This window comes from Pristis pectinata, chromosome 34 (assembly GCF_009764475.1).
Source record: "Pristis pectinata isolate sPriPec2 chromosome 34, sPriPec2.1.pri, whole genome shotgun sequence".
NCBI lineage: Eukaryota > Metazoa > Chordata > Chondrichthyes > Rhinopristiformes > Pristidae > Pristis > Pristis pectinata.
This window is the reverse complement of record NC_067438.1, coordinates 1,251,191-1,278,901: the sequence shown is the minus strand read 5'-3', so window position 1 is coordinate 1,278,901 and position 27,711 is coordinate 1,251,191. Positions and strand designations below refer to the sequence as shown.

Sequence of the window (27,711 nt, the reverse complement as noted above, 5' to 3'; positions counted from 1 at the left end):
GGCAGCCCAGGGTCCCCGGCGCCTTGCGGCTCCATGCACCGTGGCAAGGGCCGGGCCACGGGGACCGAAGCATCTCCATGAGGCCCTGAGATCCGCAGCGTCCTCGGCGCCTCGCCGGTCGAGGGTCGGTGGTGACGAAACCGGCGCCTCGGGGAGCGAGGCACCTCGGCGGGGCGACGCTTTGTGGCCGGGGGGATCTGCAGTGAAGGCGGTGCCTTGAGATCTGCGGCTCGGTGTCCAAGGCGGCCTCGGAAACCGAGACACCTCGGCGGGGGCAGCATGTCGCGGCCGGGGGCTCTGAGCGGCATCAGGGGGTGCCTCACGGCCGAGGCACAGTGACCGGCGGATCTGCGGCGAGAGCGGCGCCTCACGGCCCGAGGGTCCGCAGCGAGGGCGACGCATCTCTGCCCGAAGCATCGGAGCATCTGGGCACCTCTCCCCCGGGTGCTCCGCATCATGGGCGGGGTCTCGGTGCACGACACGGCAGCGAGAGCGTCGATTTGCCGCAGAGGGTCCGCGGCCGGGGCGGTGCCACACGTCCGGCACCAGGCAGGAGAGGGGCTCGGTGGAGAGGGATGGGGGTTACCTGGCGGGCGACGCCTCACAGCCGGGGCTCAGCCACGAGGAGAGCGGCGGCGCCCGGCGAAGGCGGGGTTCGGGCAGCGAGTAGGGCACCTGGGGGTGGACGGGGTATCGCGGCCGGGGGATCAGCGGTGAGGGCGGCGCCTCGTGGCCCAAGGCTCGGGGAGAAATGCAAAGTAAAGCACTTCTTCCCCTCTCAGCTATTGTTTCAGGGAGACCTGTCGGAGTGAGATATAGTTTTTGTATTATATTAACAGCATGCAGAAATAAATACCAAATATAAGCTTAACACTTCATCCTAAATCCGCTTCACTCAAAATAACCCCAACTGGGAGCCAACACCAGTGGGGGAGCCTCGTGGCCTGAGGCTCGGTGGCAAGCGGTCGGGTAGTCAGCGGCAAGGGAGGTGCGTCGGGACCTGATACCCCGGGCGGAGGGGGCGGAGGACAGCCCGAGGATCCGAGGCGAGTGCGGCACCGTGGGCACCGAGGTGACGGCGGCTGCAGGCCCGAGGCACATGGGCGAGGCTGTGCATCGCGACCGATGGGCCGCGGATCTGGAGGGGCGGGACCGTCGCCACAGAAGGGTTAGGGAAGGGGGAGACGCGGGGCGCCGGGCACCTCGGCGAGGGCAGTGACACGAGGCAGGGGCTCCGCAGTGACTCGGGGCACCAGGCATCTCGGCGTGAGCAGTGCCCTGTGGCCGGTGCTAAGCGGCGAGGGCGGTGCCTGGTGGTTCGAGGTTCCGCGGCGCCTCACGGCCCGGTCCTCCGCGCGGAGGGCGGCGGTTCGCAGCCCGAGGATCCAAGGCGAGTACGGCGCCCCGCTGACCGAGGCTCCGCGCTGGCGGCGGTGCTGGTGACCGGGGGCGGCGCCCCTCTCTCCCTCCGCCCTTCTGTTTCAGGGAGATCGAGTACTCCCTGGGATTCATTATATTGAAATTACAAACTCGTCCTTCGAATATAGTCAGTGTTGGACCCGAACCCTAAAGTAATATTGTCACAGTTTGCATCAAATGTGCTTCATCTAAACCAGATTCTGTGGAATACATCAGTCTGGGAGCAGGGCTGGTGGGGCGCCTGGCGGTCCACGGACGGACCGGCGAATGCGACTCCTCGCAGGCCACACCTTCGAGGCGAGGCCGGTGATTCGTGGCCGGGGGCTTCGCGGCAACGGCAGCACCTCGCTGTCGAGTGATCCGCGGCGAGGGAGGCGCTCCTCGGCCGATGCCACACACGCGGGGTCTTGGTTTGGACAGACCGCTGTTCACGGCCCCAAGCTGGCCGACAGCGGCGCCTCGTGGCCTGGCGTGGTCGGGGGCCACACAGCGGCGACGGCGCCTCGGGACCCGGGTCACCTCGGTGAGGGGGGTGGGGGGGGGGGCACTTCGCTGCCGGTGTGGGCGGTGTCGACGCAGCGAAGGCAGAGCCTCGCGGCCTGAGGCACCTCGGCGAGAGCGGCGCATCGCGGCCGGGCGCTCCGCGGCGAGGACGGTGCATCGGGCCCGGGTCTGGGGGACCGAGGCAACTCGGCAGCGCATCGCGGCTGGTGGATTCCCTGCGGCCAGGAGCTCCGCGGCGACGGCAGCGCCTTGCAGGCCACGTTTCCGCGGTGAGAGCGGCGCATCGAGGCTCGTGTTACCGCGGCGATTCGCCGCGAGGGCGGCAGGAGGAGGTCGAGAGGAGCTCGGTGGCGACGAAGGGCCTGAATCCGGCCGATCTGCAGCCAGCGCGGCGCCTCGAGGCCCGTGTGTCCGGAGGCTCATGGAAGAACAGCAAAGCATTGGATTAAAACAAGCCGCGTCGGAGCATCGTCGTCTATTGCATTCATTATATTGAATTACAAACTTTTCGTGGAAAAATCAAATAAATGGTTAAGTTTGCATAAAATTTATTAATTGAACCCAGATTCTGTGAAGTACATCAGCCTGGGATCCGTGCTCACGGGGCGCCTCGACGTCCACACCTCCGGCCGGGAGCTCCGCGGTGAGGGCAGCGCCTCGGAGGCACCGCAGTGAGACGTCGATTCGCCGCAGAGATTCTGCGACACGGGCGGTGCCTCACGGCCGGCGGCTTCGCTGGAGTTTGTAGCGTTCATTACAATAAAATTATAAACTCCTTCAAAAAATAAATGGCAACATGAAAGTTTAGGCGTTTGCACAAAGTACACGGAAGCCGTGTTAGTGGCGGGCTCCCAGCATCGGGCGAGCGCTGCACCTTCCTTCCCCAGGCGGCAACTCGAGGCCTGGGCTCCCCTGGCGGCGCGGCGCTCGGTCGCCATGCGGAGAAGCGCTGCATGGGGACCGAGAGCGGTGCCGGGGGGGGGGGGGGGCACTCGCTGCCCGAGGGTCCGTGACGAGGAGACAGGGAAGAACAGCAATCAACCCCCCTCCCGCTCAGCTATTCTGTTCCGGGGAGATCTGTCGGACGATCGAGAACTCTGTACGTTTCATTTTATTGAATCTTCCTGAACCAAAAAAGTCGTGTGTTAAAAGTTGCCCGTCCGATCCCTTCTAAATCTCTCCCTAAACACATGCCCTCCAGTTTCTGACTCCCTCTCGCAGATGACACCATTGTTCTTCGCAAAGTGGTGATGAGGAGGCGTACAGGAGTGAGATAGATCGGCTGGTTGAGTGGTGTTGCAACAACCTGGCACTTGACATCAGCAAGATCAAGGAACTGATTGTGGACTTCAGGGAGGGGAAGTTGGGAGAACACACACTGGTCCTCACTGAGGGGTCAGCAGTGGAAAGGGTGACCAGCTTCAAGTTCCTGGCCATCAACATCTCTGAAGGTCTATCCCTGGCCCAACACATTGATGCAATCACGAAGAAGGCACGCCAGCGACTCTATTTCAGTACGAGTTTGAGGAGATTTGCTACGTCACCAAAGACTCTTAAAAGTTTCTATAAATGTACAGTGGAGCATTCTGACTGGTTATATTACTGCCTGGTATGGACGATCCAATGGGCAGGATTGCAAGAGGCTGCAGAGGGTTGTGAACTCAGCCAGCTCCATCACAGGCACAACCACAACCACTGCCCCCACCCCCCCAACCATCAAGGACATCTTCAAGAGGAGGTGCCTCAATAAGGCAGTATCCATCATTAACGACCCTCACCATTGCAGAACATGCCCTCTTCACGTTACTACAGAGGAGGGGGTGGCGGGGAGGGGGAGGTACAGGAGCTGAAGACCCACACTCAAACGATTCAGGAACAGTTTCTCCCCCCCCCCCCCCCCCCCGCCCCATCAGATTTCTGAATGGCCAATATACCCATGAACACTAGCTCATTGTTCCTCTTTTTTGCACTATTTATTTTGTAATTTATAGTTAGACTGGACTGCTGAGGCAAAACAACAAGTTCACGTCATATAAGATTGTGATAATTAAACCTGATTCTAATTCCCTGTGAGAAGACTGAGTGCATTCACCCAATTTATACACCTCATGATTTTCAACATCTCTATAAGGTCACCCCTCAGTTTTCTGCGCTCATATAGACTCATGGATTTTTACAGCATGGAAACAGACCCTTCGGCCCAACTGGTCCGTGCTGACCCAGATGCCCCATCAAGCCAGTCCCATTTGCCAGTGTTTGGCCCATAACCTTCTAAACCTTTCCCATCCATGGACCTGTCCAACTGTCTTTCAACAGTTGTTATTGTACCTGCCTCAGCCATTTCCTCTGGCAGCTCATTTCACATAAAAACCACAACCAGGTGCCCTCACTCCTCCGGCCCCCTCCCCCCTCCACCTCACCTCCCCTGATCCCTCCACCGCACCACCCTCTTCTGAACCTGCGCCTGACCCCAGCTCCAACCCCTGCTGTGCCTTCACCGCCCCGTCTGACCTCCCCCTCTCTGGTGCAAAGCGGTCTGTCCTCAGCAGAGGCCTCACCATCATAGCCGTGCACCCACACTCAACGAGTTCCAGGCCCAGCATGATGTTGAGCTGTTCTTCCATCGCCTCCACCTCCGGGCCTATTTGTTTGGTAAAGAGCCCTCACCTCCCACTGATGGCCCTTTCTCCCACCCCCAACCCTCCTCCTTCACTCCGTCACACCCTCCCTCCACCTCTTCATTTCCAACTGCCAATGTGACAGTCACTTCTCTACCCCACCCCCGAACACGCAGCTCTCCACTCACCCTGCATCGCTGCCTCACCAGTCCAAATGAGGGTCTCGACCCAAAACGTCGCCTGTCCATCTCCCTCCACAGATACTGCCTGACCCATTGTATTTGTCCCCACCCACCCCCAGCTACTCAGGAAGAGCCATTGGAAAAGGGAGTGGTCTATAGTTTTTACTATCTTGAAATTACAATCTCTTCATGGCAAAAGTAAACAGTAAGTAAAAGTTTAACAGTTTGCATAAAATTTGATTCATTCAAAATAGGTTCTGTAAGGAAGATTAGCCTGGGAACTGTGCTCATGTCTGAGTGAGTGTGTGAGTGAGCAATGAATTTCACAGGAAGGAAGAGGGGAGAATTAAACCCTCCTCCTATGATAGAAACATATCCTGGGGCAGCACAGTAGCACAGCATAACAGCGCCAGCGACCCAGGGTCAATTCCGGCCGCTGTCTGTATGGAGTTTGTACGTTCACCACGTGACTGCATGGGTTTCCTCTCACGTTCCAAAGACGTACGGGTTAGGAGCTGTGGGCATGCCATGTTGGCGCCGGAAGAGTGGCGACACTTGCGGGCTGCCCCTAGCAAAAAGACATATTTCACTGTGTGTTTTGATGTACATGTGACTAATAAATAAATATCTTACTTTATCTAAACAACCATCCCAAAAGTGAAATACATGAGACCAGGGAACGGTCAGTGTTTTGTGCAGTGCATTACCTCTGTAAAACAATGCTCCATCAGTGAGTCAAACTATTGGAGGCCTGGAGGGTCACTTCAGGAGCTTGGGATTTTTTTGGTTTGAAGAGACATTTCTCTAACCGAAAGGTGATTAAGGAAAGCAAGGATACTTGGTTGCAAGATGAGGAAATTAGGTGCTCAAAGTGCTGCCTTCCCAGCACCATGGAAAGAGGGCAGAGGTGAGGGGCTATAACAGAGATTTTGATACACCAGAAGATTTATTTCCCAGGAGGATTTGATGCAGTGCTGTTCATGTTCCTAGGTGTAAATATCACCAACAATTTGTCCTGGTCCATCCACAAGGACACTCCAGTCTAGAATGCACACCAGTGACTCTACTTCCTCAGAAGGCTAAGGATATTTGGCATATCCCTGATGATCCTCAGCACATTTTTACTGAGGCACCATAGTGAGCATCCTATCTGGACGCATCGCAGCTTGCTGTGGCAATGACAGCCATCAGGAGAAGCTTGACCCACGGACAGGTTCCAAAGGCAGCCAGAAGGTCAGAGAGGTGGCTTCAGGAAGGGTGGGGGAGGAGGATGAAGGACAAAGTGAGGAGGGAGGGAGGGAATAGGCTGAGAAAGGGAATGGAGGTAGAGGGTTGATGGGGAGGGGGCAGAGAGAGCCAGGAGGAGCTGAGGTGAACCAGGAGGGAAAATAATCAGAAAAGTTGGAAACGTTGGAAATCTGGAACAAGAAGAGCAAATCCAGGAAACATTCAGCAGGTCAGGCAGCATCTGTGGAGAGAGAAACAGAGGAACCAAGAGGGGTGGGAGAAGAGATAAAAGGAAGGGGGTAATGAGATGGGGGGGTTTGTTGGGAGCTGTAGGAATGAGGGGTGAGAATGCTGTTATGGTCAACAGGTCTGGTGATCTGGGATGAGGAATCCCCAGCATTGGAATGTTCCGACATGTTCAGCAGGTTTGAAAAACACATTTTCCTGAGGTTCGCCCCAGTGGGGAACCCCAGTCACTGTCAATAATTTTATTGCTTAAAAAATGTAAATAGCATCATTAAATTTAAAAGCCAGTACATCTATGATCACATTCATTTTTCAGAAACAAAACGTCAGTTTAAAAGACACGATTCGCAAATAGTGCAATAATTTACCCCCTTTTGGTTTGGGGCTGGTTGAGATCGAGCTGGGACATCCAGCAATAATTAGCACTGAAGCTCTATTAAAGCAGCTGGTGGGCCAAGAAAGGCATCACAGATCTTCTGCAACATGGTCAATAAGGTGCAATGGAGGTCACGGTGCAAGCATTTCGTTGGGAAGGGAAGAAGTAAGGTGGATACTAGTGGCCAGTTTTGGAAACTCCCAAACACTTCCAAATATTCCACTGACACGATTGTGAATGGGAAGTGAGACTTTTCATCTGTGCCACCTTACTCAATCTCACCAGTTGTATCCAACATGGACCCGAGTCACTGAGAGGGGATTCTACCAGATAATTGATCCACGATCACCTCCTGCCCCCTTCTGTGCCCCAAGTCAGGGCAGTCACTGGCAATCACTCTGTACAAAAGTAGTAAAACTTAGGGAGGTGGGGGTCGGGGTGGGGGGTTATTTCTCCTTTTTGGGATCTTTGTTTTTCTTGTTGAGAATCTTCATCAGGGATTTGGACATGTAGTACGGCTTATCAGGTGAGCCATCATTCCGCTCAAGGTCTTCCACTGTTGGCAAAGAGAAGCAGAAAGAAGTGAATGGAGAGGGGGACACCTGAGGGAGAGTGAGACCACTGGGGGGGGGGGCAATTGGCCATGGGTTGGAGAGACCATGGATGTAAGGGGCCCCACAAACCTGGGCCCGTGCTGACTGGGAATTAGACAGGGAACTGGGGCAATTTGAAGGATGCCTCTGAGATGTTGCCGGGAATGAGTGGGTGCCCAGAAGGAACTATTCCTGACGGTCGGAGTCCAGAGATGGGATGGTGCAGGTGTGACAGTCCAAGCCAAGATTTGGGAGTGAATCCTGGAGTCACACCGCCATGAGGTGGAGAGGAGAGGTTGAGAATTCTCTCCCACAAACAGCAATCGATGCTGGTTTAGTCATCGTCTTGTATCCAAGACTGGGAGTTCTCTGCTTAACACAAGGGAGTAAGGGTTATGGGGGATAGGCCAGAGGAGCCGAACAGCCTTTTCTGTCCTCGCCCAACGGCTTTGAGGAGCTGAATGGCCTCCTCCTTCCTCAGGTGGGACAGAGATGATGTTTTCACTCGAGGACAAGACAGGAACTGGGTGTGATCGATAAGGGGTGGTTCACCAATAAATCTGGTCAAGAAATCAAGATAAACCTTTCTCCCCAGACGGTGACTCCCACTCCCATGGGGACTGATGGTGCTGGGAATGGGAGGGGAGGAGACGCTGGATAAAGGCCGTGGGAAGGGATAGCATGGTATTGGAGATGGTGAAGATCAGACTCAGGGACTGAGTCGAGGGAACAACCATGTTGCACTGCTGACTCTAATCAGCCTCAGACGGTTCAGCATCACTGTCCAGGGGTGACCGGGGCTGCAGAAGGCAAGGTGAGCAGGAATGGCAGTGATATCATTGTGGCAGGTCTGACCCGACTCCAGAAACACGAGCCAGAAGATCCAGGAAGACGTTTGTTGAAAATTACAGGGGGATGTTGATGGGTTAGTGAGCTGAGGAATAGCAAATGGCTTTCAGTCCGGAAGAGTACAAGGTGTTGCATTTTTGGAAGTCAAACCAGGGTAGGACTTTCACAGTGGATGGCAGGGCCCTGGGGAGTGCTGTAGAACAGAGGGACCTGGGAGTACAAGTTCCCTGAAAGTGGCGTCACCATAGATGGGGTGGTGAAGAAGGCTTTTGGCACGCTGGCCTTCATCAGTCAGAGCAGTGAGAATAGGAGCTGGGATGTTATATTGCAGTTGTACAACACATTGGTGAGGTTGCATTTGGAGTGTTGTGTTCAGTTTTGGTCACCTTGTTATTGGAAGGACGTCATAAAGCTGGAAAGAGTGTAGAGGAGATTTACAAGAATGTTCCAGGACTTGAGGGCCTGGGTTATAGGGAGAGGTTCAGCAGGCTGGGACTATATTCATTGGAGCATCGGAGACTGAGGGGTGACCTTAAAGAGGTGTATAAAATTATGAGGGGTATAGATAGGGTGAATGCACACAGTCTTTTTCCCAGGGAAGGGGAATCAAAAACTTGAGGACATAGGTTGAAGGTGAGGGGGGGAGAGATTTAAAAGGGACCTGAAAGGCAACTGCTTCATTAGAGGTTGGTCAGTTTATGGAACGAGCTGCCATGGGAAGTGGTTGGGGCAGGTACAATAACAACATTTAAAAGGCACTCAGACAGGTTCCGAGGGATATGGACCAAATGCAGGCAAATAGGATAAACTTAGATGGAATCTTGGTCGGCATGGACTATTTGGGCCGAAGGGCCTGCTTCCGTGCTGTATGACTCTGTGACTAGTGTTCCAGTGAAGAGGCGGCTGGGGGACTCGGGGGTGGGGAGGAAGGGTGCGCTGCGCCCTTGGAAGGAGAGTTACTCACAGAAGCAGAGGAAGAGTGTGTCGACACACATGTTATAAACACTGAAAAAGCCCTGGGCAATCATGTAGGATCCCACCACCAGCGTCTGCGGAACAAGACAAATGTTAGTCGGACCATGCTGAGCGAGGAGACAACTGCCCCACAATGGGTAAATTACAAAGAAAGGCTCCACAAACCAGGGTCCGGTTCACTGGAATTTAGACACCTGGTTTGATGGAAGTTTCCCAGATGTTTCTGGAGCAGTGGGAGGGAAACTATTCTTTGAACCTGGGACTAGAGGATGGAGTCTTAGAACTCGAGCCCAGTTTTCCCAGAGTGAATTTTGGAGACACTTCTGTGCAGTGGACGGGAGAGGATTGTGGGGCAAGGATCCCATCGATCCTGGGTCGGTTAGCGTTAAATCCGAGGTTGAGTTGTTGCTCGTGGGGATAAGGAAGGGGGGCAATTGATGGTCACAGGTTGTCTGTTATCTCATTAACTGGCAGAACAAACTTGATGGGCTGAATGGCCTTTTCCCCATGGACATGTTGTTGCCCCTTCTGAAGCTTCAGATTGGACATTACAAGGTACTGCCACCCAGCTGAGACCCTGCTACTCCACTACAGAAGTGGTCGAGGTCTGGGGTGGGGGTGAGCGAGTGCCATCCAGTCTCCTGTGATCTAATGGTGCTAATTTTCCATGAGCTGTGACATCGGGACACAGAGCCTCACTGTAAGACACAGGAGGCGGCAGCTGCTGCAATCTGGAGCAACAAACAATCTGCTGGAGGAACTCAGCGGGTCGAGCAGCGTCTGTGGAGAGAAAGGAATTGCCGACGTTTCAGATCGAAACCCTGCCTCAGGACTGAGAGTGAAGAGGGGAGATGGCGGTACAGAGAGGAGAGGGGGACGGGTGAGACAGGAGTCCGAGGTGATTGGTGGACTGAGGAGGGCTGTACGATGCCAGGCAGCTAGTGCCAGGGAGGGGAGGGGAGGGGTGGAGTTGGAAGGAGGGGCAGGTGAATGAGAAATGGAGGCAGGCAGAGAGGGAGGGGAAAAGGAGAGGAAGAAAAAACAGATGGAGCAGGATGGGGGGAGTGGAGTGTGTGGGGGGGGGGGGTGGAGACAGCTGCTGGAGGGAGATGAGTAGGAATAAAGGCTCCCAGTGCTGGGCTCTGATGTAAAGGAGGTGAGAAATGGGAACCACTGGGGGAGAGTGAACGGCAGTTCTGCCAGCGGATTGTTTGCTGAGCCTCATTGTAACCTTTGCCCCAAGACCCTGTTCCATCATGGCCAGGACCCTTGGCCAGGGCTGTCTTAGAGGGGTGGTGAGGAGTCTCCACAGATGCATGTCTGTGCACAGCCAGAGCAAGGATCCCATGTTGTGTGGGTACGTCACAGCACGTGGGCCCATGATAACACTCGTCTGCAGAGGGCAAAGGAGGCTTCCCTGGGTTAGAGGGGAGCGGGTTCAAACACCGGCCACACTGTTGCAGTGACCGGGGACCAGAGGCAGCCAGACTCCCTTCATTAGATCGCCAAACCCTTCCCAACCTGCTCTCTCCCTCCCAGTTCCTCGGCCCATCCTCCTCTCCGACCTCACCACCAATTCCGCCCCCTCTTCCTGAACCCCGCCAGCCGGTAGCAGTAAGCATGCCTACCAGAATTGGCAGCCAATAGTAGTTCAGTACAGGAGCCTGGAATGTCGGATCCGGGATCGTAATCCGACCGGTGAAGAAGAAGAATGCAAGAATTCCTGGAAACGGGAAAAGTGTCAGTCACCACCTCAAACACTCAGCAACAATCACAGCGATGGCGAGCCCAGGGTTATCAGTTGATCAATGAAAACCAACTGGTTCATCAATGTCCCTCAGGGAAGGGAAGCTGCCTTCCTTCCCCAGTCTGGGGCCGTATGTAATTCAGCCAACTCGGCTCACACCACATGATGTCTGCAAACAAAGGCCATGGGACCAGGTTCATAAAATCAGGAGGGGCATAGATAAGGTCACAGTCTTTTGCCCAGGGTAGGGGAGTCTAAAACTAGAGGGCATAGATTTAAGGTGAGAGGGGAAAGATTTAAAGGGGATCTGAGGGGTAAGTTTCCCCACACAGAGGGAGGTGGGGATATGGAACGAGATGCCAGAGGAAGTGGTAAGAGGCAGGTACAGTTATAATTTTAAAGGACGTTTGGACAGGTTCATGGACGGGAAAGGTTCAGAGGAAGATGGGTCAAATGCAGGCTAATGGGATTCTTGGCTCAAGTGGGCACCTTGGTCGGCATGGACGAGTTGGGCTGAAGGGCCTGTTTCCATGCTGGATGACTCTGGATCTCAGCTGTCGTACTGAAGCCCTGGGGTCCAGAATTAGCTGCCCCCATCATCCAGCTCAGTTGCGGCTGACCGGTCACCGGGTCCTGACCGGTGTGTCCTGTTCACAACTTTCGGGACAAATCCCACACAGCTCGTTACAGCTGACTTTGGAAGTGATGCAGAGAAAACACGTGGGCCTACCCCCTGCTCACCAATGCCCAGCTGGGACTTTCACCAGGTCTGTCCTGCCGCAGAACTCATCACAACCTCACTCCAAACCTCGTCAGCGAGGACAATTCCAGCGGTGAGGAGGGAGCTGTGGTTGTTGGAGGTCAGTCAGTCCAGCTCCGGGACTCGGTGCTATCGTTCCTTGGGGCTGTGTCCAAGTAAGGTCCATCCTCAGCTGCGGGAGGTAGAGGCAGGGGTGGGAGAGGGGAGTGGAAACGAGTGGCAGGGGTACATAGGAACAAGGAGAAGGGAAATGGGACAGATGGGGTGGCCCTGTTGGAACGTGATGGGCCAAAGAGCCTCCTCCTGTGTGGTAGAAAGCTTTGCAAGGTCAGAGGCTGGGTGTCCGGTGAGCGACTGACCCAGGACAGGGACCGATTAACCCAAAACGCGTCCATCTCTGTAACTCACCCACTCCCCCAACAACCAGCAACTTCCCGAAGAACAGCAGCAGGTCAGTCATTTTATCTAGGACCACCACCCTGAAGGGTTCAAAAAACATGGTGCAGGTCACTCTCCCTCTGCCGGGTACAGGGGGATCCCACCTCCCCAGCCCTCCCCTACCTGGGAGCGGGAAGGGACAGAGGGAACAGGGAGATCCCAGCTCCGCGGTTCTCCAGGTCCCTTCCAGTGGAATCCGCTCCACACTGCCCACTGCCCTCTCAGGCAGCTGATTCCAAGTCAGAGCAACCCTCCCTCTCCCCTTCCCCTCTCCCTTCCCTCCCCCACCCCCTACCTCTCCCACTTCCCCTCCCGTCTCCCCAGCTCTCTTCCCCCTCCCCTCTCCCTCCCCTTCTGTCTCCCCTTTCCCCCTCCCCTCCCCATCTCCCTCCCACTCCCCTCTCCCTCCCCATCTCTCTCCCCTTCCCCTCCCCCTCTCTCTCCCCATCACTTTCCCCTCCCCTCTCCCTCCCCGTCTCCCCACCTCTCTCCTCCTCCCCCAACATCTCTCTCTCCCCTCCCCTGCCCCACCTCTCTCATGCTGGGACCGCCGGTCACTGGGTTTCACTCTGGCTCATGAAACCTTTACAAAAACTTTCATTTTACCAAAAAACATGAAGACAACTTTCCCCTGGACTGAACCCTGATGGCCGACTCTTGCTCAAGAATAAGACATTGTCCCACTGCCCCTCCCCTGGTGCATCCCCTCCCCCCGTGCAGCCCCCTCCCCTGGTGCATCCCCTCCCCCCGTGCAGCCCCCTCCCCTGGTGCAGCCCCCTCCCACATCACCCCTCCATGACCTGAGAGTTCAGTCACTGTAGTAGGATCTGAACCCACATGTGGTTTGGGGGTCCCAGCTGCGGGGTCAGGGGGTTTCAGCTGTAGGGTTGGGGGGTCTCAGCTGTGGGGTCAGGCATCCTAGCTGTAGGGTCAGGGGTCCTCACCTGATGATGTTCCTCATCAGCAGCTTGAAGGCGTTTTTAGCCGAAACACAGAAGTTTTTGCCATAGACTGCAATCTAGAGAGAGAGAGTGAGGGTGGAGGGTGATGCACAGTCCAGGAGCCCCTCTCCCGTTCGCACCCCCCACTCCCAGCCTGGGATTCCCTCTCATTCCCCTCCTACCCTCTTGGGTGTCCCTCCTTTCCCCATCCACCCACCCCGCGGTACCCGGGAGCCCCTCCCATTTCCCCCATTTTACCCCAACACCGAACACCCACAGTGGGATCCCCTCTCATCTCCCCCACCCCAGGAGTCACTCCCGTTTCCCCCTTCAACCACCCTGCACCATGCAGGAGCCCCTCTCCTCTCCTCCCTCCCGCCCATTTCTCCCACCCAACACCCACCACGGGGACCTCTCCCCCTCAACACACACTGCAGAAGCTCCTCCCTGTTCCCCCTCGACATCCACCGTGGGAGCCCCCCTCCCCACTGACCCCCTCCCTTTCCTTCACCTGACCACCTCCCCTTCCTTCATCCCTGAACCCCTCCCCTCCTTTCCCTCCCTCCCTGAACCCCCCTCCCTTCCCTCCTGACTCCCCTCCCCTTCCGCCCCGACCCCCTCACCATGATGTAGGCATTGCGATTCAGGAACTTGATGAACTTCTCCAGGCACCAGAAGCAACACTTGAGGCAACACATCAGGAACCTGGTGAGTGGGTTCTGTACATCTGGGGGGGAGAGGGGTGGAGGTGAGTGTGGGCTCAGGAGGGGCCTCTGACCATTCACACAGCAGGAGGGGTTTCAGGGGACAAACCAGGAATTTATTTTTTCCCAGGAACACACTGCCCAAAATTTCAGCGGGAGCAGATTGGGTGGAAACTTCCAGAAGGGAGTTGGATCTAGACTTGGACAGGGTGTGGGGAAGGAGAGGGTGTGGGTCAAATCAGGGTGTCTCTCACAGATCTGGCACAGGCTCAATGGGCTGAGCGGCCTTCTCTGGTGCACAGTACAATTCCACTGGACAAGGCATCTCAGCCGTATCCCTAGAGAAAGCCCCCACCTCCAAAGGGGCTTCCCTTAAATAATTTCCAATTATAACTGTCTCTCACACACACTATCCTTTATCCTGTTGTCCACACTTCCCACTGCCTCGGGAAAACAGCCAACATAATCAAAGACCCCTCCTGGTCACACTCTCTTCTCCGCCTCCCATCGGGCAGAAGATACCAAGGCCTGAGAACACGTACCACCAGGCTCAGGGACAGCTTCTATCCTGCTGTTATCAGTCTCTTGAAAGGACCTCTTGTACGCTAAAAGAACTCTGGATCTCCCAATCTACCTCACCAAGGCCCTTGCACCTTACTGCCTGCCTGCACTGCACTCTCTCTGTAACTGTAACACTATACATCCTGTTTTCCTTTTCCCTACCTTGAATCTTTTCCCCAGGATAGAAATGTCAAACACCAGGGGACGTGCTTTTACGGTTAGAGGGGAGAAGTTTAGAGGTGATGTGAGGGACAAGTTTTTTTACGCAGAGTGTGGCAGGTGCCCAGAATGGGTTACCAGGGGTGGTGGAAGCAGGCAGTTTGGTGGAGCTTAAGAGGCTTTTAGACAGACACATGAATATGAAGGGAACGGAGGGATGTGGATGATACACAGGAGGAGGACGTTTAGTATAAAATGGCATCGAGATCCACCAGGTTCAGGAACAGCAACTTCTCTTCAACCATTCGGTTCTTGAACCAGCCGGCACACCCCGAATCACTGCAGTTTAGCAACACTGTGATAACTTCGCACTAAAATAGACTGTTTTTTGTTCTAATTCAGTCCTTTCTTGTAAAAATTGTGTATAATTTATCTTTATGATTTTCCTGTGAATGCTGCTATCTGATGCTACATGCCTGTGACACTGCTGCAAGTACAATTTTCATCTGTGCGCACATGGACTTGTGTTTATAACAATTAACTGACTGACTTTAACACTGTGGGTCAAACGGCCTGTCCACTGCTGTACTGATATATGGGATGATCTGGGCATGCAAACTAAAGCTTTTCACTGTACCTTGGTACATGTGACAATAATAAACCAATACCAATTCTTAAAGTCACTTTCTGCCCCCTCCCATTTCTCCCCGCGCCCCCCCCCACCCCACCCCCTTCAAGAGTCCATGTGCTGGGCTCTTACTTTTCAGCTTGTGGTCCAGATACTCCAGGATGATACGGATGACCTGGACGATGGTCAAGATGAGGGCTCCGAAAGCCAGGGACCCCGTGTGATACCTGTGGGCAAACAAGAGGACTTCAAAGCCTCACACTGCTTCTTGCCGTCTCCATGGAACACAAACACACACAAACACAAACACACTACACACACACAATTACATCTCTCCACCCCACCTCCCTTGGAGAGCCCATGGCGAAGGGCAGCCTTGTTAACCCCGACCTCCCCAGACTCCCTGAGCAATCCTCGCTCAGCAGGTAGCCCAGCTGGTTGGGTTGACCCAGGGCCTGGGAGACATGTTGTACATCCACAGTCCAGCGTACATCAGCACTCCCTGGGCACAGGCAGCAGACAAGGTGGGATAGAATTGTCATAGCCCAGGAGGCCATTCACCCATCACTTCTGTGCTGGTTCCTGGTAGAGCAGTCCCAATACCCACTACCCAATCCAATCCCTGTAGGAAGGTTCTGATCGATTTTCCCCATAGACAGTGAGTCCCGGACCATCCACCCTCCCTGGGGAGAAAGGTTTCCCCTCAAACCCCCCTGTATCCTTCACCCTTCAACTTAACTCTGGGCCCCTGGTCTGTGAACCATCCGGCAGTGGGAACACCTTCCCTCTGTTCACCCTGCCTCACCCCGCCCTGATCCCATCCACCCCCATCCCATCTCCTCCCAACCTTCTGTCTCCGAGAGCAACAGTCCTGGCTTCTCCAGTCTCCGCCCCAGGGCTGAAGCCCTCCTGCCCGGAACTGATCCAGTAGGGATCATTGTTCCAGCTCAACAGGGTTTTATGTGAGAGGGGAGAGTCAATGAACCCACAGAGGCCCGGGGGAGAGAGGGAAATTGTGGAACTTACCCCAGTGAAAGGAGGAAGATTTACAAAACACTGGTCGGGCCCCACTTGGAGCAGTGTGCAGTTCTGGTCACCACACCGCAGGAAGGAGGTGATGGAGCTGGAGAGGGTGTAGAGGAGATTCCCCAGGGTGTTGTCCAGATTGGAGGACTTTAGTTACGAGGAGAGATTGGACAGGCTGGGCTTGTTTGCCCTGGAGCAAGGGAGGCTGAGGGGTGACTTGACAGGTGTATCAGATTACGAGAGGGACAGATAGATAGTCAAAACCTTCATCTGGTTGGGGTGTCAAAAGCAAAAGGGCAAAGGTTTAAGGTGAGAGGTAGGAGATTTAACTGGGATCTGAGTGGTTGATATGTAAAACACACTGCCAGAGGTGGAGGTGGGTTCAGATTCTGTCACTGTCTTTGGGAGACACTTAGACAGGCACTTAAATAGACAAGGCAGAGAAGGATACTGCCCTTACGCAGGCAAATGGGATGTGGAGATGGGCCAACAGCTCAGCATGGATGTGGTGGGCCGAAGGGCTTGTTTCTGTGTTGTACAGCTCTGTGACGGGGTGAGCTGGGCTTGTCTCTTTCTGGAACAGGAGGTCGAGGATGTTTGATTGGGATGCTCATGTACAAGGTCATGAGCATAAAACATCATGACTTCCAAATCCAAAAGAACTTGCTGTTGTATTACAGTATGATATACTGTTAGGGACCATGTGAATGTAATGATAACGGCCACTGCTGCGTGGTCAAGAGTTACTGGCTTCAAAAACAAAATCACCTTGTTCACAACTACCTCTCATTTGCCTCTGCACACCGCAAAACTAATCAGCCTACAGACACCACACTGGCAACGAGGGTGAGTTAAAGGACTGGATCTGTGATACAGCCTTCACAAGGCAGGATGTGCATCAGGAGACTTGAAACCGAATGGGTGACACACAACCCACAGAGGGGGTAACTCCCCAGAACAGAGGAGCAGGCACCTCAGGGTGACAGGTGCGCCCAACATCTGTGTAAAGGTATACAGGAGACTGAATGAATTTATAATTGGTTGAGCTGATTAATACTTATTAATTTTTACACACAACTATTCCAACTATTTAGATATTTATGGACGAGAGGTTGATGTGTGGGGCTTTATTTCCTTGTAACAGTGTGTATAAACCTCCCCTGCACCTGAGAGAACCTACCGTAGCGAACAATATGACATTATCTGCCAGCCCTGCCCCTGGTATTTGACCCTGAGGGCAGCAAAATCATTCAGGCAAACGATCAGCTGTAAGTGGAGGGTGGGCCTCACCTGAGGGTGCGCATGAAGGCGCTGGACACGGGGAAGTAGGGGATGTCCTGGGGCTTTTTGAAGGCCCAGTAGTAGGAGGCAAAGGCCCCGGCCAGCGTGCACTGTCCGAGGGCGATGACAAAGTTGATGCACCACAGGAAGCCAACGATGTTGTAGATCTGGAGCTGGAAGAGGTTACGCTGCAGGATGCCTTCACTGTTGTACTTGTAGAAGACACATTTTGCCTGGTCGCAGCTGTAGGCCGACACGTTGAAGGTCTGGACAGGGGGACAGGTGGAATTTTAACCCTGGCTAGTCCGTCCCATCCCCCAGGGCTGCACCATCCTCGTGTTCCCCTCTCACCCCCCAACCCACTTTCCCTCCCCTCCCCCACCGTTTCCCCTGCCCCCATTCTTCCCCTCCCTCCCCACCCCATCTTCCCCCCCCCTCTCCTCCCATCCCCATCATCCCCCCTCCTCCCATCCCCTATAACCTCACTCCCCCCCCACTCCTCTTGTCACCTGGGCATCCCCTTGAAGTCAGGTGCTGCCCACAGGCATCCCCTCCTGCTTCACCAGCCCTGACTGCCCTCCCCCCACCCAATCATCCCCCGGGACCCCCAGACTTTACCCTTCACCCCTGCGCCCAATGTTACTGATGTTCCAACACCAAGACCGGGGTGGAGTCCACACACCTCTGTCACAAAGCCAAATTCCAACCCGGGGAACATACATGCACACCACTCCTTTCCCACCACAGGCAGCCGGTGTGTGCACAGGAAGATCCCACAAATACCAATCCAACAGCGGGAAGATGACCTTTTTTTAGTGATAGTAGCTCGGGATGACTTTCAGTCCTGGAATACGGAGCTCAGCCCCTCTCTCTCCCAACGGTGTCTATGGGTTCCTTACCATCGGTTTGGGAGGGGGAAGTGGAGGGGGGAGGGGGAGCTGAGGGTAGGACAGTGATCGTTACATTACATGAGAATTATAGATCCCACCACTTGGCTCTGTGACAGCTCCCACTGCTGTGGTGCCTTTGACAGGACTTCACTGAGAGAGCTCGCAGTCAGCAATGATAGGTGGAGAAAGGCTTCATTACAGGGGGAGGGGAGACACCGGGGGGTGTGGGTGGTGGGGATGTGGGGGTGGGGGGGAGGAAAGACCAGGGATGAGGCTCAGAGATGTGCAGAGATCCAGGGATGGGTTTCAGGAGCTGGTTACAAGAGGAGAGAGGCAGAGAGGTTTAAGGAGTTTTTTAAATTGGTAATTTGTAAGATTGGTTTATTATTGTCACAGGTACGAAGGCAGAGCACAGCATCCATGCAGATCAATTCATCACACCAGTACGTTGAGGTCGTACAGAGGAAAATGATACAGAATGCAGAATAAAGTGTTACAGTTACAGAGGAAGTGGAAGAGAAGAGGGATTTCAGGGAATTCAGAGCCCGGCTCAGACGGCCAATGACACAGGCTGGGGGTGGGGGTGGTGGGAAATGGTTGGGAGGTCAGAACTGAAGCAGGTAGACCTCGGAGGATTTGGAGGAAGTCAGAGGGGAGCGAGGGGCGAGATCAGGAGAAATTCTGGAAATCGTGGCCTTTCTTAACCGGAGGTGAATCAACCACCCAAACCAAACAGCTGGAAACGCTGGAAGGCGCGAAACATTAACTCTGTTTCTCTCTCTACAAATGCTGCCCGACCTGCTGAGTGTTTCTGGCATTTTCTGGTCCCAGGGTCTGCAGTTTTTGTTTTCATTTTTATTTTCTGGGAAGTCAGGAGGTGAACGGATCCAGAACCCTCTCATCGCCCCTCCCCATCCCCTGCTTCCACCCCTCAGGAGGGAACAAAGTCTCTCATTAGTTTCACACCTGGACACTGTTCTTTCCCAATGTACCATCCAGGTCCAACCTGTAAACTACCAGTGCCCACCTCGCTCGGAGAGGACTTCACCCCATGGACAAGGAAGCTGGAGGTCAGGAAAGACACAGTACAAGTGGACAGAGAATCCCCACGTTGATTAACAAGCAGCTGGTGCAAGGAGATCGCAGGACACTTACCATGGGGGTGCATGTTTCGTTTCCCGGGATAGACATACATTCGGGAGATTTGCTGCCCCAAATTGACAACCCGGTACAGAGGCTGACCTGGACGTGGCGAGGTAGCTAAACAACAGCTGAGGTTAAGGACATGCTGGCAAACACAACAGGAGGAAGGAACAACTCTTTGATGCTGGCAGGGGGCCGAGGTAACAGGGTGCACAAGCTTCTGGACTGGTACCCTGGTGCAAGAACACATCCGCATGGGAAGCCAGGATCAGAACTCCAGGACTGAGGCAGGGGCAGGAGACACATGGAGGGGGAATTACTCGCTCACAGATGGGGGATTTTCTATAGAAGAGACCAGCTACAGGGAACAACGAGCTCAGCTCTGGGATCTGAAGGGAATAACATGTTTTTTCCACTCATCGTTAGCTACTTCAGGGTGAACAGTTATGCAAGTATCACCTTCAGCAGTCGAGAGGCACTGGGTAGTCTGTAACCCCAAGGGGTTGGACCTGGGATGGAGTCTAACCCCACTGATCCTGCAGGAAATGTTAGCTGGGAGACCTTCGGACACCTCAGCCCCGGGATGGGTGAATGGGTCAGCAAGTGGTGATACTGGTGAGCAGATTTGAGCCCCGTATCTAAGGAAGATGTGCTGGCCCTGGAGAGGGTCCAGAGGAGGTTTACAAGAATGATCCTGAGGATGAAAGGGTTAACGTATGAGGAGCACTTGATGGCTTTGGACAGAATGATGGGGGGGTGGGGGGGAATCTCATTGAAACCTATCTGATACTGAAAGGCCCGGATAGAGTGGATGTGGAGAGGATGTTTCCATCAGTGGGAGAGTCCAGGATCCGAGGGCACAGCCTCAGAATAAAGGGACGTCCCCTTAGAACTGAGATAAGGAGGAATTTCTTCAGAGGGTAGTGGAACCCGTGGAATTCGTTGCCACAGAGGGCAGTGGAGGCCAAGTCATTGGGTGTATTTAAGGCAGAGACTGATAGGCTCTTGATTGGTCAGGGGGTGAAGGGTTACAGGGAGAAGGCGGGAGAATGTTAAAAAAATCAGCCGTTAGAATGGCAGAGCAGACTCAATGGGCTGAATGGCCCAACTCTGCTCCTATATCTGGTGGTCTTACGATAATTCCCACGTTACAACTAGTGTGCATTAACTGCGTGGAACAACTGCTCTTAACTGCATGGGCATCAGTTCAATCATCAACCCAAGCATCTCCTTTGATCCCCATTGAAGATCAAGCTACACGTGGATTAACGCTCAGAAATGGAGTTCAAATCCCATCACAGGGGACAGCTGCACTTAAAATATCTTTAATAACTAAATCCAAATCAATCCAGTCTCAGTGAAGGTGACCATTGCCTGTAAACGTCCATCTGGTTCACCTGCAGACAGGGGTGGGGCGGTCTGTTGTCCTTACCCAGCCAGGCCTGTATAAGCCTCCAGATCCAACAATGTAGGGTGACTCTTACTCCCCTATGAACAGCCCCTCTCAGGCATGGGCTGATAAAGGACAAGAAAAATTTATGTCACACTAGTGCCAGGCACTTTTATCATCTCCAACAAGAAGGGATTTAACCCTTGACATTTAATGGCATGCCCATTGCCAAGTTCCCCACCATCAATATCCTGGGGGTCACCACTGACCAGAAACTCAACTGGACCAGCCACATAAACACTGTGGCTGCAACAGATCAGAGGCTGGTTATCCCATGGGAAGTGACTCACCTCCTGACAACCCACCCACAAGTTTAAGGTATCCACGGTGGAAGTACCTTCACCAGAAGGACTGCAGCAATTCAAAAGGCAGCTCCCCACCACTGAACACAGAACATAGAACACTACAGCACAGCACAGGCCCTTCGGCCCACAATGTTGTGCTGATATTTTATCTTGCACCAAGATCTATCTAACCCTTCCCTCCCACATAGCCCCCTATTTTACATCATTCATATGTTTATCTAAGAGTCTCTTAAACGTCGCTAATGTATCTGACCCCACAACCTCTGCCGGCAGTGTGTTCCACGCACCCACCACTCTCTGTGTAAAAAACATCCCTGACATCCCCTTTATACCTTCCTCCAATCACCTTAAAATTACGTCCCCTGGTGTTAGTCATTGTCGCCCTGGGAAAAAGTCTCAGTGTACCAGACACACTCATATCCTGTGAAGAGAGATGGTGATGGAACCTCTTTCTGGGCCCCTTGCCAGGGAGAACAAGGAGACAGGATCTCTCCAGTCAGGGAAAAGCTTTGCCTAACTCACAATGCAACACAACCAGGACGGTTGGAGCAGATGAAGGATACAGCGCCGTCATTCCCCAGTAGGCGACACAGATCACCAGGAGTATGAAGGTGAACAGCGGGTAGGCCAGAGAAGACATGATGTACCCACAGCCCTGGAGAGAAAACGGGCAGAACAGGCGGTCACTCCCGAGGATCGCAACAGTCACCAAGAACATCCCGCGTGCGCGAGGACTTAGTTTGGCAATTCGGACTTCGCACACACACAGCCAATGAGGTCCTTCCAAGCGTGGTCACCTCTGGAGTGTGGAACTACAGAGTCAAAGCGTGCACAGGAAGCTCCCACAAACAACCAAAGGATCCATGTGTTGTTTGGCGAGGTTGATTTAGTGGGAAAATGCTGATGGCCCTCAACGTGAAGCATTCCCTTCCCCTTGCCTTCACCTCCCTTCCCCTGCTGACTGCCCCTCCACATACCCAACCCCACTTCCCCCCCACCCCACCACAGACAAGGTCCCCAGGAGCGGACACTGCAGAGCGCTCCCACCCACCTGCTGGCTTCCTTGATGAGCGCTATTCCAATCAGGATTCGCTTCCTCAGGAAGATGAGCAGCAGGATGATGATGGCCTCCAGCACCGCCAGGATGATCACTGCGACGAGAAGCTTTCACCATCAGGGATGTCACAGCCTCACCCTCGCCCCACCCCACAGATCCGTCCCCTGGACCCATCCCCCACGGTCCCATTACCCCACGGACCCGTACCCCACGGGTCTGTCCCCCAGACCGGTTGGGTCAGTGGAACCGGCATTGCCTAACGCCAGGAGATCCATCTGCTCAAACCATGTCCCGTGAAGGACAACCTCTCTCTCACCTCTCCCCATTCCTACCCCCCCCCACCCCCATACAAAGGAGCAGATTGTTTCATGGACCTTCCCCTATGGAGTGCCCTGCATATCCCTGCCTGCAGTTATAACCAGGCAATTCCTCTCTGGAAGGCCTCACTGTCCAGGCGTCTCACAGGCTTCAGTGGTGGTGCAGCGGGCCAGTCACCAGACTAGTCACCCAGAGACCCAGCGATCCAGAGGTCAAAGCTCAGGTCCACCAGCACAGCTGCAGAGTTTAAATTCTGTGAATAATTTGGGGAAAACACCAGAAATTGGTGTAACAACGTCACTGAGCAGATTGTTGTCAACATCCTCCTGGGTCACCGATGTTCTCTGGGGAAGGAAGCCATCCTCCCCCGCTCTGGCCTGTATGTGACTCCTGGCACCAATGGCATTGGCTAATTAATGGTCCAGTAAGTCGTTGGGCTCAAGGGCAACTGGGAGTGGACAGTACGCTGGCCCAGCACCAATTCCACCAACAACCCCCCCCTCCCCCAGCCTCTGCCCAGTCCTCGTCCGGCTGGCCTTTGGACTGTGTAGATGGTGGGCCAGGTGGTGTCTCCCCGCAGTGTACCAGAGGGGTGGGGCACCCTGTCCCCGACTCCTGTGACCCCAGGGCTCGGCTCCTTCTCGAGCTCAGCTCCACCAATGTCTCACCGTGGGCTCCCAGCAGGCATTGCTGGGAGGGTTTCCCAGGGCTTTTCCCCACACCCCTTTCTCTTTGTGTGGCCCCCTGTGACCCTGCCCACTAGCTAGTGCGGGGGCTGAACCCCAAATCCACAGGAGTGGACGGAGACTGTAAACTAACGGGTTCGAAGGTTACAGGCTGCCCTTCCAATGGCCATTGACGGACAGCTCCTCCAACACTGCTGCACTCCCTCGGCACACCACCGGGATTCGGCAACTGAATCCTCGGAGCAGTGGGAGGGAGGGGCGACGCACCATGTAGTGGGAGCAGTTTCCCTCGGCAGACGTCAGCGAGCAGGGGCGCAGGGTGACGTTAACAAGTGGAAGGGCTCGGGGAAGAAGGAGCCACCTCCCCTCGAAGAGGGTGGGGACAGGGGGGACGGGGGGAAGAGTGGAGGGGTTGAAGTTCACTAACCGAGGAGGTGGGGTGGGGGAGAGAAATCCTTCCCACAATTAAATGTTCCCAGGATGAACCCTGCACGCTGGGACCTGAAGGAGCTGGGAGGTCAGGTTTTTGACCAACAGACAGGATGGGCCGAAGGGCCTCCACCTTAGTTGCGTTAGCGATAGAGATGCCACCTGTGCCAACCACCACCCCCCCCGACCTCTCTGCATGGTTTCGATGTTGGACGTCTCTCGGCTGCAGGAGGAAGATCATTAGCACCGAGAGAAAACTAACAAATCAGCCCATAATATCCCAGGATGTCTGAGGAATCCCAGGGAAACATTGGCTGCTCTTCCAGCCCACCAGGAGATCCTCAGTGACACCCTCCCCTCGCACTCCCCTGTCCCCACCTCACCGATCCCATTAGCCAGACACTCACAGACCGCCAGCCAGGTTTCTTTCACCTGCCCGTAGACAACGAAGTTGGTGGTGATGCCCACGTCCTTGATGGTGGCTCCCCTTTTGTTGAGTGTGTCATACTCCCAGTAGCAGTGCCAGATTCCTGGAGCAAGGAGAAGGGACGGCAGTGAAGCTGTGACTCTCTCCCACTCTGGTCCCTGCGCTGTACCTGCATCAAACCCTGCTCACCCCACCATTCTCCAACGCCAGCCAGCACCAACCACAGCCCAAAACTACAATGGCTCTGCCAGAGATGTCCCGGTGGAAATGCTGGAATCTGGAATCATGAAACTGGTGGCAGGATATTTAGGAAATTATAATACAGCTGTACAAAATGAGCCCCATTCCTTAAGTTAATTTTGGGCTCTGTATCTACGGAAGGATGTGCTGGCCCTGAGTGGGTCAAGAGGAGGCTCACAAGAATGATCCCGGGAATGAAAGGGTTAATGTATGAGAAGCGTTTGATATCTCTGGGCCTGTACTTGATGGAGTTCAGAAGGATGGGGTGGGGGGGGCGGTGGGTGTGGGTGGGTGGTGGGTGTCTCACTGAAACCTACCGAATACTGAAAGGCCTGGATAGAGGGACGTGGAGAGGATGTTTCCATCAGTGGGAGAGTCCAAGATCCAAAGGCTCAGCCTCAGAATAAAGGGACGTCCCTTCAGAACTGAGATGAGGAGGAATTTCTTCAGCCAGAGGGTGGTGAATATGTGGAATTCGTTGTCACAGAGTGCAGTGGAGGCCAAGTCATTGAGTATGTTTAAGGCAGAGTTTGCCAAGGTTGTTGACTGGTGAGGGGAGAAGGGTTACAGGAGAAGGCAGTACAGTGGGGGTTCAAGAAAAAATACTCAGCAGTGATTGAATGATGGAGCAGACCCGATGGGCTGAATGACCTTAAGGACGTAACCAGGAGGATGGAGAAGGAGGAACCAGTCGATGTGGTGTACTTGGACTTTAGAGAAGCATTCTATAAGGTGACAGTAACATGTGGATGCACAAAGGAAGGGGGCAGAAATCCAAGGAGAATGGACCAGAGAAAGGACCAGCAGGTGAGCAGAGAGTCAGGGTAAGTGGATCACATCACTGGTAAGGCCGGCAATTATTGCCCAGCACTGACCACTCCCGAGATGGTGGTGGCGAGCTGCGCTGTGTTCCAGGATTTGACCCCGGCAGTGATGAAGGACTGGCAATATAGTTCCACATCAGGTTGGGATGTGACTGGAGGAGAACCAGCAGGTGGTGGTGTCCCCTACACTTGTTGCCTTTGTGCTCCCTGGTGGGAGAGGTGGTGGGTTTGGGAAGTGCTGTTGGAGCACCCTGGGTGTGTACTGCAGTGCACTTTGCAGAGATTACACACTGGGCCGGCAGTGGTGAGAGGCAGCGTTCAGTGGGGGGGTGGAATGGGTGCAGATTGAGCGGACTGCCTCTCCTTGGTGGTTTTGGGAATGAGCCAGGCAGACAGAGGATATTCCATCGCACTCCACAGTCGAGCAGTCGAGTGCGCTGATGCTTCAGGAACAAAGTGTTGAGCAGAATGAAGAGGCGGCAGCTGGACTGGATCATGGGGAAGGGAGGCTAATCCGTTAGAACAAAAAAGCAGAATTTTACTTCAGCAGAGAGAGGCTGCAAAATACAGCAGCGCAGAGAGATAACGGGGATGTTTCAATGAGGTCAATTTTTGTTCTGCCAAGCACCAACAGGTATCAGCTGAACTCAGTCAACTGTTTCTCACTGGACATGTAGTCCATCCTGGTAGCCAAGACATTGAAGGTCCTTGAACAGCTTCCAATGCAAGTCTACCCCTCCCAGAGTTAGGAGCACATGGCTGTACTCCCAGTACAAGCTCACTAATGCCACTGCAGATTTACTGCTTCAACACTTTTTACCGATGCACCATAGAAAGCATCCTATCTGGATGCATCACAGCTTGGTACGGCAACTGCTCTGCCCAGGACCTCAAGAAACTGCAGAGAGTTGTGGACACAGCCCAGCGCATCACAGACACCAGTTTCCCCTCCTTGGACTCTGTATTTACCTCTCATTGTCCTGGTGAAACAGCCAGCATAATCAAAGACCCCACCCACCCGGGGCATTCTCTCTTCTCTCCTCTTCCATCCGGTAGAAGATACAGGAGCCTGAGGGCACGTAGTACCACCAGACCTAAGGACAGCTTCTACCCCACTGTGATAAGACTATTGAACGGTTCCCTTATACGATGAGATGGACTATGACCTCACGATCTACCTTGTTGTGACCTTGCACCTTATTGCACTGCACTTTCTCTGTAGCTGTGACACTTTACTCTGTACTGTTATTGTTTTTACTTGTACTACATCAATGCACTCTGTACTAACCCTATGTAACTGCACTGTGTAATGAATTGACCTGTAGGATCGGTATGCAAGACAAGTTTTTCACTGTACCTCGGTACAAGTGACAATAATAAACAATACAATACCAACACACTGCATCTACTTGCAGTCATTGGTTTGAAAGTGCTTGCTGGACCTGCAGGACAGTTTTGTGTTTCATATGGGAGCTAGGTGAGGAGGGAGGTGTTGGGTGTGTTGTTGGGGGCACAGGCAGGGTGGGTGCTGAGGAGTTGCTTCTCCTGCTGGGGGTATCTAGGACCAGGGGTGCAGGAGAACAAGAGGTCACATTTTCAGGCAGAGATGTAGACGGATTTCCTCTCTCAGAGGGAGCAAGTCTTTGGAATTCCCTTCTCCTGGGAACCGTAGAGCGGAACTGGATTCAAAGTGGAACTGGATCGGTCGTTGGTCTGTGGGGTGAAGGGTTCCAGGAAAAGTGGAGCCAAGGCTGGGATCTAATCAGCCTGCATCACGCTGCAGAGCTGGCTGCTGGGAGGCGAGGGGAGGGGAGGGGAGGGGAGGGGATGGCAGTGGTGGGGAGGGGAGGGGTGAGGAAGGCAGGGAGGGGTGCAGAGGAGAGGGGTGGGGAGGGGGTGGGGAGCAAATGCTGTTCCTTTTTCCCGTCGCTGGTCACCCACTGAGGCTGCTGGTCCCAGGGAGCCCTCGCCGTGCAGCCCCGTGGAGGGCAGGGAGCAGAGAGATGCCGACTGGTTGCATGCCACGCACCGTAGCCGATGACGGCGATCAGACCGAAGATGAGGACCCAGATGAGGATTCCAGCCACGAACCGCAGGAGCAGCAGGAAGATCAGGCTCACGATCATGGCAATCACTAGGCCTCTGCCGGGGCCCGTCACCGAGCGGAAGACGAGGGAAGGAAATGGCAGAGTCAACGGGAGCAGCGCACCGGCACCCCAACGCACCCTGATGCACCCCGACGCACCCACCTTCCGACATCCCACTGGTTCTTGGGCAGGCACCAGTTGCACCTCCCCCAGCGAGGGGGGCAGGCAACTCTCGCCCCTCCCCCAGCGAGCGGGGCAGGCAGAGGTGAGGGGTGGGGGGTAGGAGCTTCTGACTGAGCCAGGAGAGAGAGAGAGAGCGCAGGTGGAGCTGGGGAGTGAGGGCAAGTGGGGGAAACGTCGACCGTCTGACGGTGAGACTGAGAAAGGACAGTGGGAGGGACAACAGCGAGGGGCTGCCACTCCTCCCCTCTCCCTCTCTGCCGACAGTACAGACCATCGGGAGGCAGGACTAAAACCTCGCTGACCAGGACAGTCTCCCATGGGGAGAACCCCTCTCACCCCCGTCGTTGTCTCCTCCGTGGGCGGGAACACACCGACAACCTTGCACCATGTAGGACATGGAGGACTGACCCTGGGGTCCAGGACCGCTCTGCTCCCCTC

The 27,711-nt window shown here is 54.5% G+C and overlaps 1 protein-coding gene across 1 annotated transcript in view; it reads right to left on the bottom strand.

The window, feature by feature from the left end:
• Positions 1–4,871: 4,871 nt before the first annotated feature.
• Positions 4,872–27,711, bottom strand: part of slc44a4 (solute carrier family 44 member 4) — a 43,375-nt gene continuing 20,535 nt past the window's right edge. The window contains exons 10-22 of the mRNA XM_052043494.1: positions 27,033–27,145; positions 23,920–24,042; positions 22,070–22,173; positions 21,558–21,677; positions 19,280–19,384; positions 17,244–17,500; positions 15,060–15,154; positions 13,499–13,602; positions 12,879–12,952; positions 11,905–11,975; positions 10,618–10,712; positions 8,979–9,063; positions 4,872–7,128 (exon numbers count right to left, since the gene is read on the bottom strand). Coding sequence (XP_051899454.1) covers positions 7,019–7,128; positions 8,979–9,063; positions 10,618–10,712; positions 11,905–11,975; positions 12,879–12,952; positions 13,499–13,602; positions 15,060–15,154; positions 17,244–17,500; positions 19,280–19,384; positions 21,558–21,677; positions 22,070–22,173; positions 23,920–24,042; positions 27,033–27,145 — 1,456 coding nt within the window. The 3' untranslated portion in view covers positions 4,872–7,018. The remainder of the gene's footprint in view (positions 7,129–8,978; positions 9,064–10,617; positions 10,713–11,904; positions 11,976–12,878; positions 12,953–13,498; positions 13,603–15,059; positions 15,155–17,243; positions 17,501–19,279; positions 19,385–21,557; positions 21,678–22,069; positions 22,174–23,919; positions 24,043–27,032; positions 27,146–27,711) is intronic.